General features: G+C 46.0%; 1 protein-coding gene across 1 annotated transcript in view; it reads left to right on the top strand.

The window, feature by feature from the left end:
* Positions 1-4,810: 4,810 nt before the first annotated feature.
* ARFGEF2 (ADP ribosylation factor guanine nucleotide exchange factor 2) overlaps positions 4,811-13,787 on the top strand; it is a 104,713-nt gene continuing 95,736 nt past the window's right edge. The window contains exon 1 of the mRNA XM_047851983.1: positions 4,811-5,095. Coding sequence (XP_047707939.1) covers positions 4,975-5,095 — 121 coding nt within the window. The 5' untranslated portion in view covers positions 4,811-4,974. The remainder of the gene's footprint in view (positions 5,096-13,787) is intronic.

Raw genomic sequence — 13,787 nt, 5'->3', positions numbered from 1 at the left:
CGTCCGACTTTGGCTCAGGTCATGATCTCACAGTCTGTGAGTTCAAGCCCCGCATCAGGCTCTGTGCTGACACCTCGGAGCCTGGAGCCTGCTTCAGATTCTGTGTCTCCCTCTCCCTCTGCCCCTCCCCTGTTCATGCTCTGTCTCTCTCTGTCTCAAAAATAAATAAAAACATTTTAAAAAATTTAAAAATAAATAAATAAATAAATAAATAAATAAATAAATAAATATTAAAAATATATATTTATCTCTGAGAGAGAGTGCAAGCTGGGGAAGGGCAGAGAGAGGGGGACAGAGGATCTGAAGCAGGCTCTGCGGAGAGCCTGATATGGGGCTTGAACTCACAAACCGTAAGATTGTGACCTGAGCCAAAGTCAGACACTTAGCCAACTGAGCCACCCAAGCTCCCTATTTATTTTTTTACTGTAATCTCTACACCCAACATGGGGCCTAAACCCACGACCCTGAGATTGAGTCGCATGCTCTTCCAACTGAGCCAAGCAGGTACCCCTCCAGTTATAAACTTTTCCCCCTCTAGTTATATTTTAATTTCAGATAAATGGTGAATTTTTGTAATATAACAATGTCCTGGTTATTGCATGGGACACACTTCTACTCAAAAAAGTATTCATCGTTTATCTGAAATTCAAACTTAACTTCTGTAGCAAATGACCACAAATTTAGTGGCTTAAAGCAATACCAACTGATTCACTCACCGTTTGGGAGGTCAGAGGTGTACAACGGGGCAGCAGAGTGGTGTTCCTTGTGGAGGCACTGACAGGGATTCCATTTCTTCTTTTCCAGCTTCTAAAGGCTGCCTGTGTTCCTTGGCTTGTGGTCTCACATCACTGCTGGCTTCTAACATCTCCTCTCCTCTGACTCTGGCCCTCCCGTGTCCTTCTTATAAAGACCCCCGTGATTCTATTGAGCCAGCCCGGTAATCCAGGATGATTTCCCAGTCTCAAAACCTTTAACTTAATCACACCTTCAAAGCCCTTTTTGTGGGGTGTCTGGCTGGCTCAGTCGGTAGAGCATGTGACACTTAATCTCAGGGTTGTGAGCTCCACGTTGAGCATAGAGATTCCTTTAAAAAAAAAAAAAGCTCCTTTTGCTCTCTAAGGTAATATATTCACAAGTTCAGGGGGTTGCAATGTGGATATCTTTGGGGACTGTTATTGTACCCATAGAAACACAGAAGTTGCCCCCAAATAACTTGCTGATGAAATTATTAAATCCTGTGGACCCAATCCAGACACCTCCATTCATTCATTCATTCATTCATTCCATAAATAGCTACAGAGCACCTCCTACATGCTCTGGGCAGAGAGCTAACAGCAAGACAGATGACGTCTCTATCTTCATGGATGCACATTCTACCTGGGGAAGAGGAGACAATAACCAAAGAAACTCGTGTGAAAACAGACCTTTCCTTTAAAAAGGTGGAGCCTAATTTTTCTCCTCTTGAGTGTGGGCTGGACTTAGTCATTCACTTCTAAAGCAACTATATGCAAATCAAGGGAAAGCTGCCTTTTGTCTGGAACTTGACCAAATGTCATTCACCGTTGCAAAGCCATAGCACCACCATTTATGTCAACCACAGTCAAGTCTCCAAGACAGTACCCTTGATCAGTCTGGATGGAAGATACCTTGAAGACAAGGTCATAAAAACTACTGCAGCTTTCTATGGCTGTTCCCTCTTTTTTTCCCTTGGATCACTCTCTGGGGAAAGTGAGGTACCATGTCACAAGCACATTCAAGCAGCTCCATGGTGAGGTGACTACCCGAGGCCTGTAGCCAACAGCCATGTGAGTGAACATCTTGGAAGCAGCAACTCCAGCCCCAGTCAAGCCTTCGGATGACTGCAATCCCAACTGACGGCTTGACTTCAATCTCATGGGAGCTCCCGAGCCAGAACTACCCAAGCTGCTCTCAAATTCCACAGAAACTGTGAGATAATAAAGGTTTGATTTCGAGCCACTGAGTATTCACATAATTTGTTATGCAGCAATAGATAACTAATATACAGATAAATAAACACCTCCATTGCAAATTAAGTTTAGTGTGATAAAGAAAAAAAATCAAGATGGTGTGGAATCCCATGGTGAAGGCAGGCATGATATGACAGGCAGGTTGGTGAAAACCTCCCTTATGGGTGACCGTGAGCTGAGAGTGGATTGATGGGAAGGTGTCAGCCAGATGTGCTTTCCAACCCCAACAGACACCACACTCCCTTTATTATAACCACAAAGCCTCTGTTAACTGTTCTGAAATGAAATTCATAGATAACAGAATCTTTCTACATGCATAATTTTTTTTAACTTTTATTTATTATTGAGAGAGAGAGACAGAGCATGAGCATGGGAGGGACAGAGAGAGGAAATAATACAGAATTCTAAGCAGGCTTCAGGCTCTGAGCTGTCAGCACAGAGCCTGACGCGGGGCTCGAACCCACAAACCACGACATCATGACCTGAGCCAAAGTCGGATGCTCAACCGACTGAGCCACCTAGGTGCCCCATGCATAATTTTTTTAAAGGTAATAAAAAACAAAGACAAAACAAAAGGAAAGTAATGTACAATCCACAAACTTTATTTCAACATATAAGTGCTCAGGCACAATTACACTAAGAGATATAATGAAGCAGTCAGATACTGGAACCTAAAAGTAGAATCCTGTGGATCACAACAACTGCAGATTGATCAGGGGTGCTATTGTGGCAACGCAAATACCAGGGCTGGTGTAAATGGTACTAATGTGGTTTTGAAACAGAGAACGACCAGACAGAATGCAGTTTTCTCTGGAATTACTATAATAGTTACATTCCTAGAAAATTCAAATGTATATTAAGCCTATGAAAAACGCTTGTGTTTATATGTTAAGCAGATGTACGTTCTAGGTTCAGATGGCTACTAATAGGTTTTTCACCTCCAAGAATGTCTACTCCAGCCATGCAGGACTCTGCAGGATGGTCCAGCTCTCTGTAGAATGTTATCAAGCAGTCCTGCTTCCCTATCAAAACTTCAAAATGTCCCTAGGGTTGGTACTGGCCTCAGTGAGAGGCACTGATTGGGAGGAACAGAGGTGCATAAGCCAAGCCCTTAAGGGGAACAGAAAGGAATCCACAGTGGCTGGAGAGTCCCAAGGAGGAAGAAGGGAAGAGAGAAGTGAGGGCAGAGAAGTCGGCCACAGTGAGATACTTAGAGTCAATTCCAAGGGCAACTGGGAGTCATTGTAGGTTTTATAGCAAGGAAATGACTTGGCCTGACCTTGTTGGGGGGGGGGGACTCCAAACATCTGTTACTCCTTGGATCATACTGCATTTTTTGAGTGTCATACATCCATTCGTTCACGTATTCATTCAACACATAAGGATTGAGAGGTATCTCAGTGATGCATTGCTGTGTAACAAGCAACCCCCAAATATAGTGGCATAACATAACAATAATGTGTTGCTTTCTGCTCTTCTGTGGGTTGGCTGGGCCGTTCTGCTGGTCTCACAAGGGTTACTCAACCTGCTGTATTCGGCTGGCGAGTTGGCTGGGGGCTGGGCTTAGCTGGGAGTTCTGGGACGACTGGGCCTCTCCCTCCATGTGCTCTTCCTTCAGGATGGTCCTGAGCACCTGAGGCCTCCGGATGCACAGGACAGGCTCACTTCCACCACATTCTGTTAGTCAAGGCAAGGCAAATCAAGGGGGTGGAGAAACAAACAGCACTGCCCGCCGAGAAGAGCTGCAAAGTTGCATTACAGTAACGGAATTTATGGCCACGGAACATTCTACTTGGCTCTGGACCAGACCCTGGGGAGAATGCTGCCCCTTTGTGGCCTACACCTACACCCTAGTCTGACAACACACAAGTCAACAAGTGCAAAAGGCCAGAAGGTGTTGTGAAAAACATCAAATAGGGAGACAAGGGGCTCCTGTGCATGAAACTGTCAGGGAGGACCTCCTGAGATGTTTGAGCATTTGAGCATGCCTGCATGAGAAGTTTCCGTGGTTTCCAAGAAAGACGCCCTCCTTGCATGAGCACACAGTTGCCTTGTGGGATACAGGCGGTATGAAAGGGCTCGGGGGACATCACCAGTGGTCTTGCGATGTCACTGGCAGTAGGATAGAATACAAGGGGCCCCGGGGCCAGAATTTGTCTTCTTACACTCACTTGTAGGCTGTGTGACACTGGTGATCTCTGTTTCTTCCTCTGTCAGACACCCTGCCCTGTGCACAGCACTGTGAAGAACCACAGACTGATGAACGTGGACAGGCACACTCCAAAGGGAGGTGCACAGAGGTGGCACTGGTCACACAGCTCACTGAACTGGACGGCCAGGCACGCAGTGCAGTGACGGTAAAGCTGGGTGCAAGGTGTGTGTCTCGCCAACAGGCATGGAGAAATCCTGTGTCTGGAGAGTGTCCATGAATCCCCCTTCCCTCTCTCTGCCTTCCTTTCACCTCCCCTTTCCCTCCACCCCTTCCTTTCCTCTCTCACCTGCCCTTATCTTCTCTCCTTCTCATCTCTTTTCCCCTGAACTCTCCTCTTCCTACCTCCTCTCTCCCCTCACCCCTTCACCTCCAATCGACCCCCTACCTGTCCTCCTTTTCACCTTTCTCCTTTGTCCCTCCCGGGCCCTCTGGCCTTCCACCCACTCCCATTCTCCTCCCCCACCTTTTTTTCTTCCTTCCTCCACCCTCGCCCCTCCCCTCCTCACCCGCCGGACCCCGCCCCCAGCCGCAGGCCCCGCCCCGCCGGGGTCACGGGGTCGACGGACGCTCGGCGGCCGTAGCGGCCCCGTCAGTCACGTGGTCACGTGACGCGCTCCAACATGGCGGCGCCGTGGGGCCGCGGCGTCGCTTCCTGACGGGGCGGCGCGGACGGACGCGGCCGGTGGTGGCCGGGACGCCGGGCCCGCAGCGTCGCTCGCCCGCTTGTTCGCACCGCCCGCCCGCGGGGCTGCTAGCCCCCGCCGGGCCGGGGCCATGCAGGAGAGCCAGACCAAGAGCATGTTCGTGTCTCGGGCCCTGGAGAAGATCTTAGCCGACAAGGAGGTGAAGCGGCCCCAGCACTCCCAGCTGCGCAGGGCCTGCCAGGTGGCGCTCGGTGGGTGAGCCGCCCCGGCCCGGCCCCGCGCCGGCCTCCCCACGCCGGCCGTTACCCCGCCCGGCCTCCTGGTTTCCACCTCCCCCGACCTCGAATCCCACCCTCCCGACCCCCTTATTGTAGCCCGGGGAAACTGATGTCCAGGCAGCTCGGGACTGGCCCAAGGTCACCTAGCAAGTTAGTGACAGCCAGCGCTAGCTATCCAGCCTCCCAGCCCCGGGCTCTTGCCACGACTCCTTGCCGTCCTGTTTCCTGGTTCCTCCCCTCACCAACCTCAGGAGCGGTAGTCCTTGCCCCAAGTTTTCTCTTTACCTGCGTTCTGCTGGTTAGGGTTCCCCCATGTGAGCAGAGCAAGTGCTTTGCTCACCTGCCTTAGGGAAACCCCTGACATTTGTTTTGGAAGTCCTGGATTGGAGAATGTTTTCCCTTTCATTTGGGGATCTCCCATAACTCCGTCATGTCCTGCACCTCTTAGGTAGGTGCAAGAGATCCGCTCGTTGCGGGCAGTCCAGTGAAATAGATGTTCTTTGAGGGCAAAAAGGCTCGTCTGTTTTATGCACTGCTGGATTCCCTGCGTCTGCAGCTCTGCCTGGCACATAGTAGGTGCTGATTGAATGGACCCACGGATTATGGAAAGAGGGAGAGGACTCTCACTCATAGCTAGTTAAAACCTTGGTAGTTGATTACAGCATCGACATCCTGTCTTTTAATCATTGAAATATTTACCAAGTGGCCACTGTCTAGGTGCTGTGATGGGCACTACAAGACAGACAAGATACTTGCCTTTGTGGGGCTTATACTCTAAAATTACTAAAATTACTGAGACATTTTTGAGTACTGATAAATACTTTTGTGAAAGTAAAAGAGCAAGATAGGATAAAAAAAGGGGGGGGGAAGGCCTGCGGACTGGTTTTGATAGGGTGTCAAGAAAGTAATCCTTTCTGAGGAAGGGACATTTGAGCTGAGTACTGAAAGGCAAGAAGTGTCCACCATGTGGAGTTTCAGGAGAAGAGTTCTGGGTGTTGAGGATCAATACATTTGACCAGAGCTAGCTTCAAGCTAATTCACGACCCCAGTGCCTTTGGTTTGACATCTGTAAAAAGACTTGTTTTTTTCCCTAACAAATCGAGTAAATGGAAAGTTTGATTTTCTGTTAGGGAGTTTGTAGTTGCCGTCACTTTTCTCGCTACGTTTGGTGTAAGGGACAGAGCCGAGATTCTTCTCTTGGGGCCTAGGAACGAGCTTGTGAACTTTGCATTTGTCCAGGAGAAGGTCTTTGGCTTTATCTGATTCTCGGAAGGGTCTGAGACTCCCTCAGGGGTCAGGAACTATTGATTGAGAGGTTGTAGTTGCTTAGATAATCTGGAAACAGATACTAGTCCTGTGAAATCCAGGATCAATTGGAGGAATTTACTGAGATTTAGATTTGTAAAGCTTTTCTATTCAGAAAACCAAGGCTAACTGTTGGATATTGTTTTATCAGGAATGCAGGATAAACACCTCAAAGCAGTTTGTTAGGCAAAAGCCCAATAGTTAGAACTCCATTTTGAAATCTGCCTGGAGTCTATCCTGTCAATATTACTTTAAGAGTATTGTCGCAGAAATTTAAAGATAACTATTTGGCAGAAAATTTTTCATTCCTCATTTTCACCAAGTTGTTTATCACAATTTTTCAACCTACTTCTAAAATTGTATTATGGGTCATAAAGGGTCATAACATTGAGAGCTTTTTAGATGTTTTTGGATCATATCTTTATTCAGAAGTTGTGGAATGCATGTTCAATGTTTTAGTAGTGGATTGTAAGAAATACCTCATATAAGAAGTAATTTGACCATAGGTTAAATGAATAGCAAGCAAATGGACATGGTGGCTCGTCATTGTCATCAAATTGGGTCATAGGAACTATTATAAGGGAACCTGTGCACAGTGTTGAGTCAAAGTGGCCATTTTTTTTAAGAGAGTAATTGTGTCATTGCTGTTGAATAGAAATGACTGCTTTTATTTGTAAACAGTAGAAAACCTATAGCAAAGTACATGGTGATTGATACTTTACTCTGCATCTCCAGGCACAGTCTTGTGCCCAGAAACAAGCCTGTGTGTGAGCTTGTGTATAAGAAGTTTTGTAACGTGGCCAGCGTTTTAGAGATTACCACGTATAGATTATCGTTAATTTTGATAAGAGGAACTGTAAATGACCACCCAAAGTTGAAGTGCTTAGATGATGGAGCACACTTACAGGAAGCAGCTGTGATAGGATTCGTCTGTTGTAGTGTATTGGGGGAGGGGATCAGGGCTGCAGGGACTGCATAGTAGGGAGGTTAGGAGTGTGTTCTCTGGACTCAAGACTGCCGGGGTTCAAGTCGCTTGCCTTCCGCTTCTTATCTTTGTGATCTTGGACAGGTATTATACCTTCTTCATTGGGTTATTGTAAGGATGAAGTTAGTTGACATATGCAAAGAACTTGGCACATAGTGGATGCTCTTGGTTTTGCTCTTGGTTTTTTTTTTTTTTTTTTTTAACATTTATACATCTTTGAGAGACAGAGACAGAGCATGAGCGGGGAAGGGGCAGAGAGAGGGAGACACAGAATCCTAAACAGGCTCCAGGCTCTGAGTTGTCAGCACAGAGCCCGACGCCGGGCTCGAACCCACAAACCGCGAGAGCATGACCTGAGCCGAAGTCGGACACTCAACCGACTGAGCCACCCAGGCACCCCTCTTGTTTTTTATTATTAGCTTAAGCTGTAACAGACCACAGACACTGAGAGTTGTAGCCTGATGTTCTTAACCTGCATTGGTTCCTCGTTCAGGAATGACTTATTGCTCTATTTGGTTTGTTGCTGCAGTAAATAAGAATGTAATTACACGACCGGGAGGCTGTGTTTATCGCAGTGTTAACTTGCTAAAGCTCAATGAAGACAGGGGTTGTCCCTTGTAACAGCAGTGATGATCAGGATGGAACAGGTTTGGAGTAACCTCAGTGATTTATCTGCACTAAATGCCAAATGCATAGGTAGGTATAGACTACCCAATTAGGGGATTTTGTCCTGCCAGCCTTTATCTGGAGTATCAAAATAGCCTGTAAGAGTATTCATCACCCCAAGGATTTTGTTGGTCTTTACCTTGTTAACGAAGCTCTGATGTGTATTAATAATCTTGAACCCTTCAGCCTTCTTGTTGGGGTACACACATACATTCCTAAACCTCCCTTTCATAAGTGTCTTAAGGGCCATTTTCTGTCATGATCTCTCTTTACATTACTGAGTTATAAATTATAAATTCTAGAGTTTGGAGACTTGACAGGATAATCTGGGTGTTTTTAAATTGAGTATGGAAAAATTTGTCTGGAAATCTGGAAAACGTTAACTGAGTTCTAACAGTACTCTTCTCATCTATATATGATAAGAGATGCATTATCTTACTTCGTAACAATCCACACAGAGTGCTAAGAGCTGAGTGCTCTGTAATTACTTGGTGTCATTCTTAGTCATTATCAAGAAAACATAAAAAGAATAACAAACATATCTGTATGGCTTTCATATGAAATAAAGTGATTTCTTTTTTTAAATAGACTTTTTTTTTTTAGAGCAGTTTTAGGTCCACAGCAAAGTTGCACAGAAGGTACAGAGAATTCTCATCTGCTCCCTGCCCCCACACATGCGTTGCCTCTCCTGTTAGCGACATGCCTCACCAGAGTGGAACATTTATTACTATGATGACGCTACACTGACGCATCATTATCACCCAATTGAGTAACGTCTTAAAATCACATGTTATGTAATAACTATTGGTATCTACCATGTACTAAGCATTTCTGTGTTCCAGGCACCATGCCATGTGCTCTGCAGCAGTTTACTTCTTAACTGTTATTATCCTCATTGAGGCCCAGAGAAGTTGGCCAGCATACCTCCACCAGGAAGCAGTGGAGCCAGGATGGAACACGGGCAGGCCGGCTCCAGAGCCCAGGACCTTAACCGTTAGGGTCACGCTTGTGTTGCTCCTCCGTAGGAGAGTTATTGTATGTAAAATACTCAGTGGAGTCTTTAAGCGGTAATTGCACTGCAGTAAAGTTTTGAAGTTTCATTAAGTAAAAGCATTTGGTAAGTAGAGAGACCATATTTTCTATAGTTGAATTTTGATATATTTGAAAGCCTGTCATCACAATGATGACAGCTTTCTTCCCCTGCAGCTTTTTGCTGCATGTATCTTGGGTTTACTTTAGTTTAGGAACTAAGGGGAAGAAAGAAATGAGGGTAAAGAGCCGATGGCCCATAAGCTTCACTTGAGTGATGAAGCTTTCTGATTTATGACCTCTCTCTTCATCAGCGGTAAAGTGCCTTTGATGAATTCTGGAGGTGTGACATGGAGCCGGTGTCCGTCTTTGGGTACCGCGGGCAAAGGGAAGCCGAGGCCCACGTCTGCACAGCCAGGCGGGAGACATACGGAACACACACACGTGCCCTGGCCTGACACACAAATCGTAAAATCCAGCTTTAGATCTGCCACTCCGCTTGATATATGGGACTGAGAGGCGTGCGGGTCATTGGTGATCTTAGCTTGAGCTGTTTTGGTGGCACAATGAAGGAGAAAACCAGAATGGAATGGGCGAAGCATGAGTGGGAGGTGAGGAAATAGCGAGCACAGACAACTGTTTTCCAAAGTTTGGCTGTGGCGTGAAGGAGAGGCAGGAGATGTGGATCCTGGGAGGGTTTTTCTCCTTATTATTTTAAAATAGAAAAACTCGAACGGGTTTAAATGTCCTTGGGAAGAAGCCAGTTAAGGGAGTATGCTCATAAATCTTAGTTGTATATTAATGTGCAAAAAAAAAATTTAACATTTACACGTCCATATGATAAAGTGAACTGCTTTGTCCTCCATGTGATGTTGTTGTTATTCTAATTTTGACGTGTTCAAAATAACTGTTCTCACCACTAGGAAGAACCTAAGTGCAAAATTTGAAAAATATGAAAACCATCTCTAAATTGTCATAGCAAATAAAGTAAGGCTTCCTGGTGAAATACAAAATAAACCCTTTAATTTTGGCAAATTCTGGTGTTTGGATGAGACATTTTGTTTGCACGTGGTGCAGATTAATGTTTTGAGAAATACCAGGACTCAGGACCCTGACAGATTAGTTTTTGTTGAAAAGCTTTATGATGATTCTTCAGGAAGCGGTCACCTGCCTAGAAGCAGCATCTAAAAGTTGGATTTTGATTCCTGAAAATTGTTTGTTTATTGGATTAGCAGAAAATTCACTGACAGCTGAGTTGGAAACTTTGCTTCTTGATTAGTTCTGTGATGCTGGGTTGATAATTTAGCTTCTTTGAGCCTCAGTTTCCTGAAATGCTAAAGGTGATAATACCTTTGTCCCGGGATTATTGTGAAGGTTAAGTGACCCAGTGTAGTAAAGTCTGGTGCCTAACAGATAACCTGTTAAAATTTAGAGGCTCTGGTGTTAACCATATTTAAAGGAGAAGAAACTGAATGCTTGCTCTTTTCTGCCTCCCGTATTAGTTGGTTTGTGGACGTTTTTCTGGTCTCTGACATTTCGATGCCGGTGAAACAAGCCGTTGGATGAATTTAGAGCTCTGTCCTGTACGTGTAAATCTCAGGGGAGAGTCTGTAAGCAGTGCTGGGGAAAACAGTAAGACTATTCTTTATGGAAAAGAGCAGACTTGTGAAAATGTGTACTTAATCAGCAAGTACATGGAGTTTCCTATATAAATAGCTCAGAATTGTATTTAGTCCTCACCAATTTCACCAGGCTTAGGGGGCCTGCCAGGAAAATACTTGACTTTCTTTCCAGCAAGGTTATCTTAGAAAACCTTGAGTCAGTCATTCCTGGAGTCTTCCTAAAGGAGCTTCTTTCAGTTTACTGTCTTGGTTGTAAATAAGTCTTTTGCTGCTTTTTTTTTTTTTTTTTTTTTTTTATTTAAAGGTATTTTGTTAAGTTTTATAGATTTGTGGGGAGAACAGCCTTCTTGTGCCATTAAATTCTTAAATTTTTCCTCAGTCCCAGGGAGCGGTTAGTGCATATTTTGCTCTTTATATGGTCCTTTTGTCTGTTGACTAAACAAGGGTGACATTCACTGAGAAGATATTTATTTGGGTGTCACATTTGGTGTCATGATGCAGGGGAAACAAGCAAGGACCCTCTTCTCATGGAGTTTGCAGTTAATGGGGAAGAAGTGCATTATTCAAATGCTCACATCCTCTGAATCAACGTTAAAAAAAAAAAAAAAGTTAACCTAAAAAGTCCTGTGAAGGAGATAAACCTGGTCCTGCAGGGGAGTGAGCAAAGTTGTGAGGGAAAATTTCCCTGAGGAAGTCTTGAGATTTGAATGACAAATAAGAATTAAGTAGGTGGACGGGGCACCTGCCTGGCTCGTTCAGTAGAGTGACTCTTGATCTTGGGAATGTGAGTTTGAGCCCCATGTTGGGTGTGGAGATTCCTTAAAGATAAAAGCTTAAAAAAAATTAAATAGGTTAGGGTGCCAGGTGTTTTGGCAGGATGTGGGAATAGTATGTACAAAGGTCCTATGGCAGGGAGGAGTACAACTGTTAAACTCAAAAGTCGATCGACAGTTATCTCAAAATAGAAAAAAATGTGATCATTTAATTAAAAAAAAGAGAGAAACTGAAAGAGGCCACTGTGTGGTGGGAGCATGGTAAATGAAAGGGGAGAGTGTTTGAGAACAAGGTGGGAGGGGTGGCCAGGGCCCTACCATGCAGGACCGCAAGGTTTTCATGGTGAGGAGTCTGATTTTCCAAGCAAAAGCAGTGAGACAACACTGAAGAGTAGTAAACGGGGGAGAAGGTGCCATCATGACCAGGTTTGTGTTTTGGAAAGATCACTTGGACTTGGACTGTTGTGTTCAGAACATTTTAGAGGAGGACCAGAGGGATTGCTCAGGGACAGTGAGGAGGCAGTTCCCGTCACCCGGGTGAGAGATGTTGGTTCCTGGCCTCAGTGGTGAGGACAGAAGCCAAGCAAAGCGAGTGTATTCCCCACTTGTCCAGAAGGTGAATCAGAACATTGGATAAGGAAGAGGCTGGCTGTTAAGTTTCTGACTCACCCGACTGAATGGATGGTGGTGCCGTTCTGTAAGGTGGGACTGTGGGGGTAGGAGGTTGATCTGAGTTGGGACTTGATGTGTTGAGGCTCACCTGCCTTCGAGCATCCAGTTAGGTGGAGCAGGCAGCAGGTGGACATATGAGCCTGTTGTTCCTGAGACAGACCTGGGCCGGAAGTCATGATTTGGGACTCAGGAGAGCCTAGGTGGGAACCGAAGGTGTCGGTGAGAGTGAGGTGGCCTAGGGAGAGAGTGTACAGAGAACGAGAGCCAGAGGTCTGCCTGGGCCTCAGGAACCCCTGCCTGGCTGGGCAGAGGAGGCAGCCTGCAAAGGCCATAGAGAGGAGTTGGGGCAAGAAGCAGAGGGCAGATGAGAATGTGTGCCTAGGAAGATAGAAGCAGAGAACATTTCAAGGAGGGTGAGGTTGGTAAGGTCAAACGCTGTAGGGAGGTCGGGTTAGATGGAGAGTGGCAAAATGCCCATCAGATCAAGAAACACGTGGGCCATTGGTGACCTTAGTTTGGGCTTCTTTGGTGGTACGGTCGGTGAAGGTGAAAGCCAGACTGGAGTGGGCTGGGGCGTGGGTAGGAGGTGAGGAAATAGGCAGTGAGCATGGGCAGCTCTTTCCCCAAATTTGGCTCTGGTGTGAAGGGGAGGAGGGAGGTGTGGATCCCGGAAGGTTTTTTTGTCTTATCTTTTCTTTATATAAAGGTTTAAACTTGGGAAGGATCCAGCTGAGTGAGAGGTTAAATAATGCAGGATAGAGAAAGGACAGTTTATTCATTCAACAAATATCGAGTGCCTCCTCTCTGCCTAGGAATTCCTAGGTGCTGGGAATTCAGCAGTGACCAGAAGAGACAAAAGTCTCTGTTATCATAGTTTATATTCTCCTGGGGAAGACAGAAAACAAATGAACTGATAAATAATGTGTCAAGGGCGGGAAGTACTGTGAAGCAAGATGAGAAAAGTAAACCAGGGTGAAGTGGAAAAGTGAAGCAAGTGAGGAAATAGAGAATGACAAGGAGGGGCAGAGGTGGCAGATTGGGTGGTGAGGGAAGGTGACATTGGAAGGGGGAACTGAAGGAAGTGAGGGAGTGAGCCCTGCGGATATCTGGGGGAGGGAGGGCATTCCAGGCAGCAGGAATAGCAATTGCAAAGTCCCTCAAACTGGACCGAGCAGGCTGGGGGTGGGGGCAGCGGAGTGTCTAGAAGGTGAGATCAGAGGGATGGCAGGGGGCCAGATCTTACAGAGGCTTGGAGGCCAAGGTCAAGATTTTGGATTTTACTCAGGGTGAGATGCGAAGCCAGTGGAAAGTTTTGAGCAAAGGAGCAGATGTAATCTGATTTCCATCGTAAGGGTTATGGATAATCTGTTTTGAGCAAATGTGATCTCATTTACATTTTAAGGGAATCCCTCTGGCTGCTGTGGGAGGAAAGGGTGGGAGCTGGAGCAGCGTGGATGGCAGTGGTGGTGGCCCAGCACCGTGAGAAGTAATCAGATTCCAGGCAGAACGGAGAGCCCGCAGAGGCAGGTAGGGATGCGAGATGATAGAGGTGGAGGGATTGGACCCTGTCTTCTGGCAGGAAAGAGTGAAATTCTGGGTACAGAACCAGTTAG

This window comes from Prionailurus viverrinus, chromosome A3 (genome assembly GCF_022837055.1).
Source record: "Prionailurus viverrinus isolate Anna chromosome A3, UM_Priviv_1.0, whole genome shotgun sequence".
Classification (NCBI taxonomy): Eukaryota; Metazoa; Chordata; class Mammalia; order Carnivora; family Felidae; genus Prionailurus; species Prionailurus viverrinus.
Note: the sequence above shows the minus strand (reverse complement) of the source record. Positions and strands in the feature narration are given on the sequence as shown.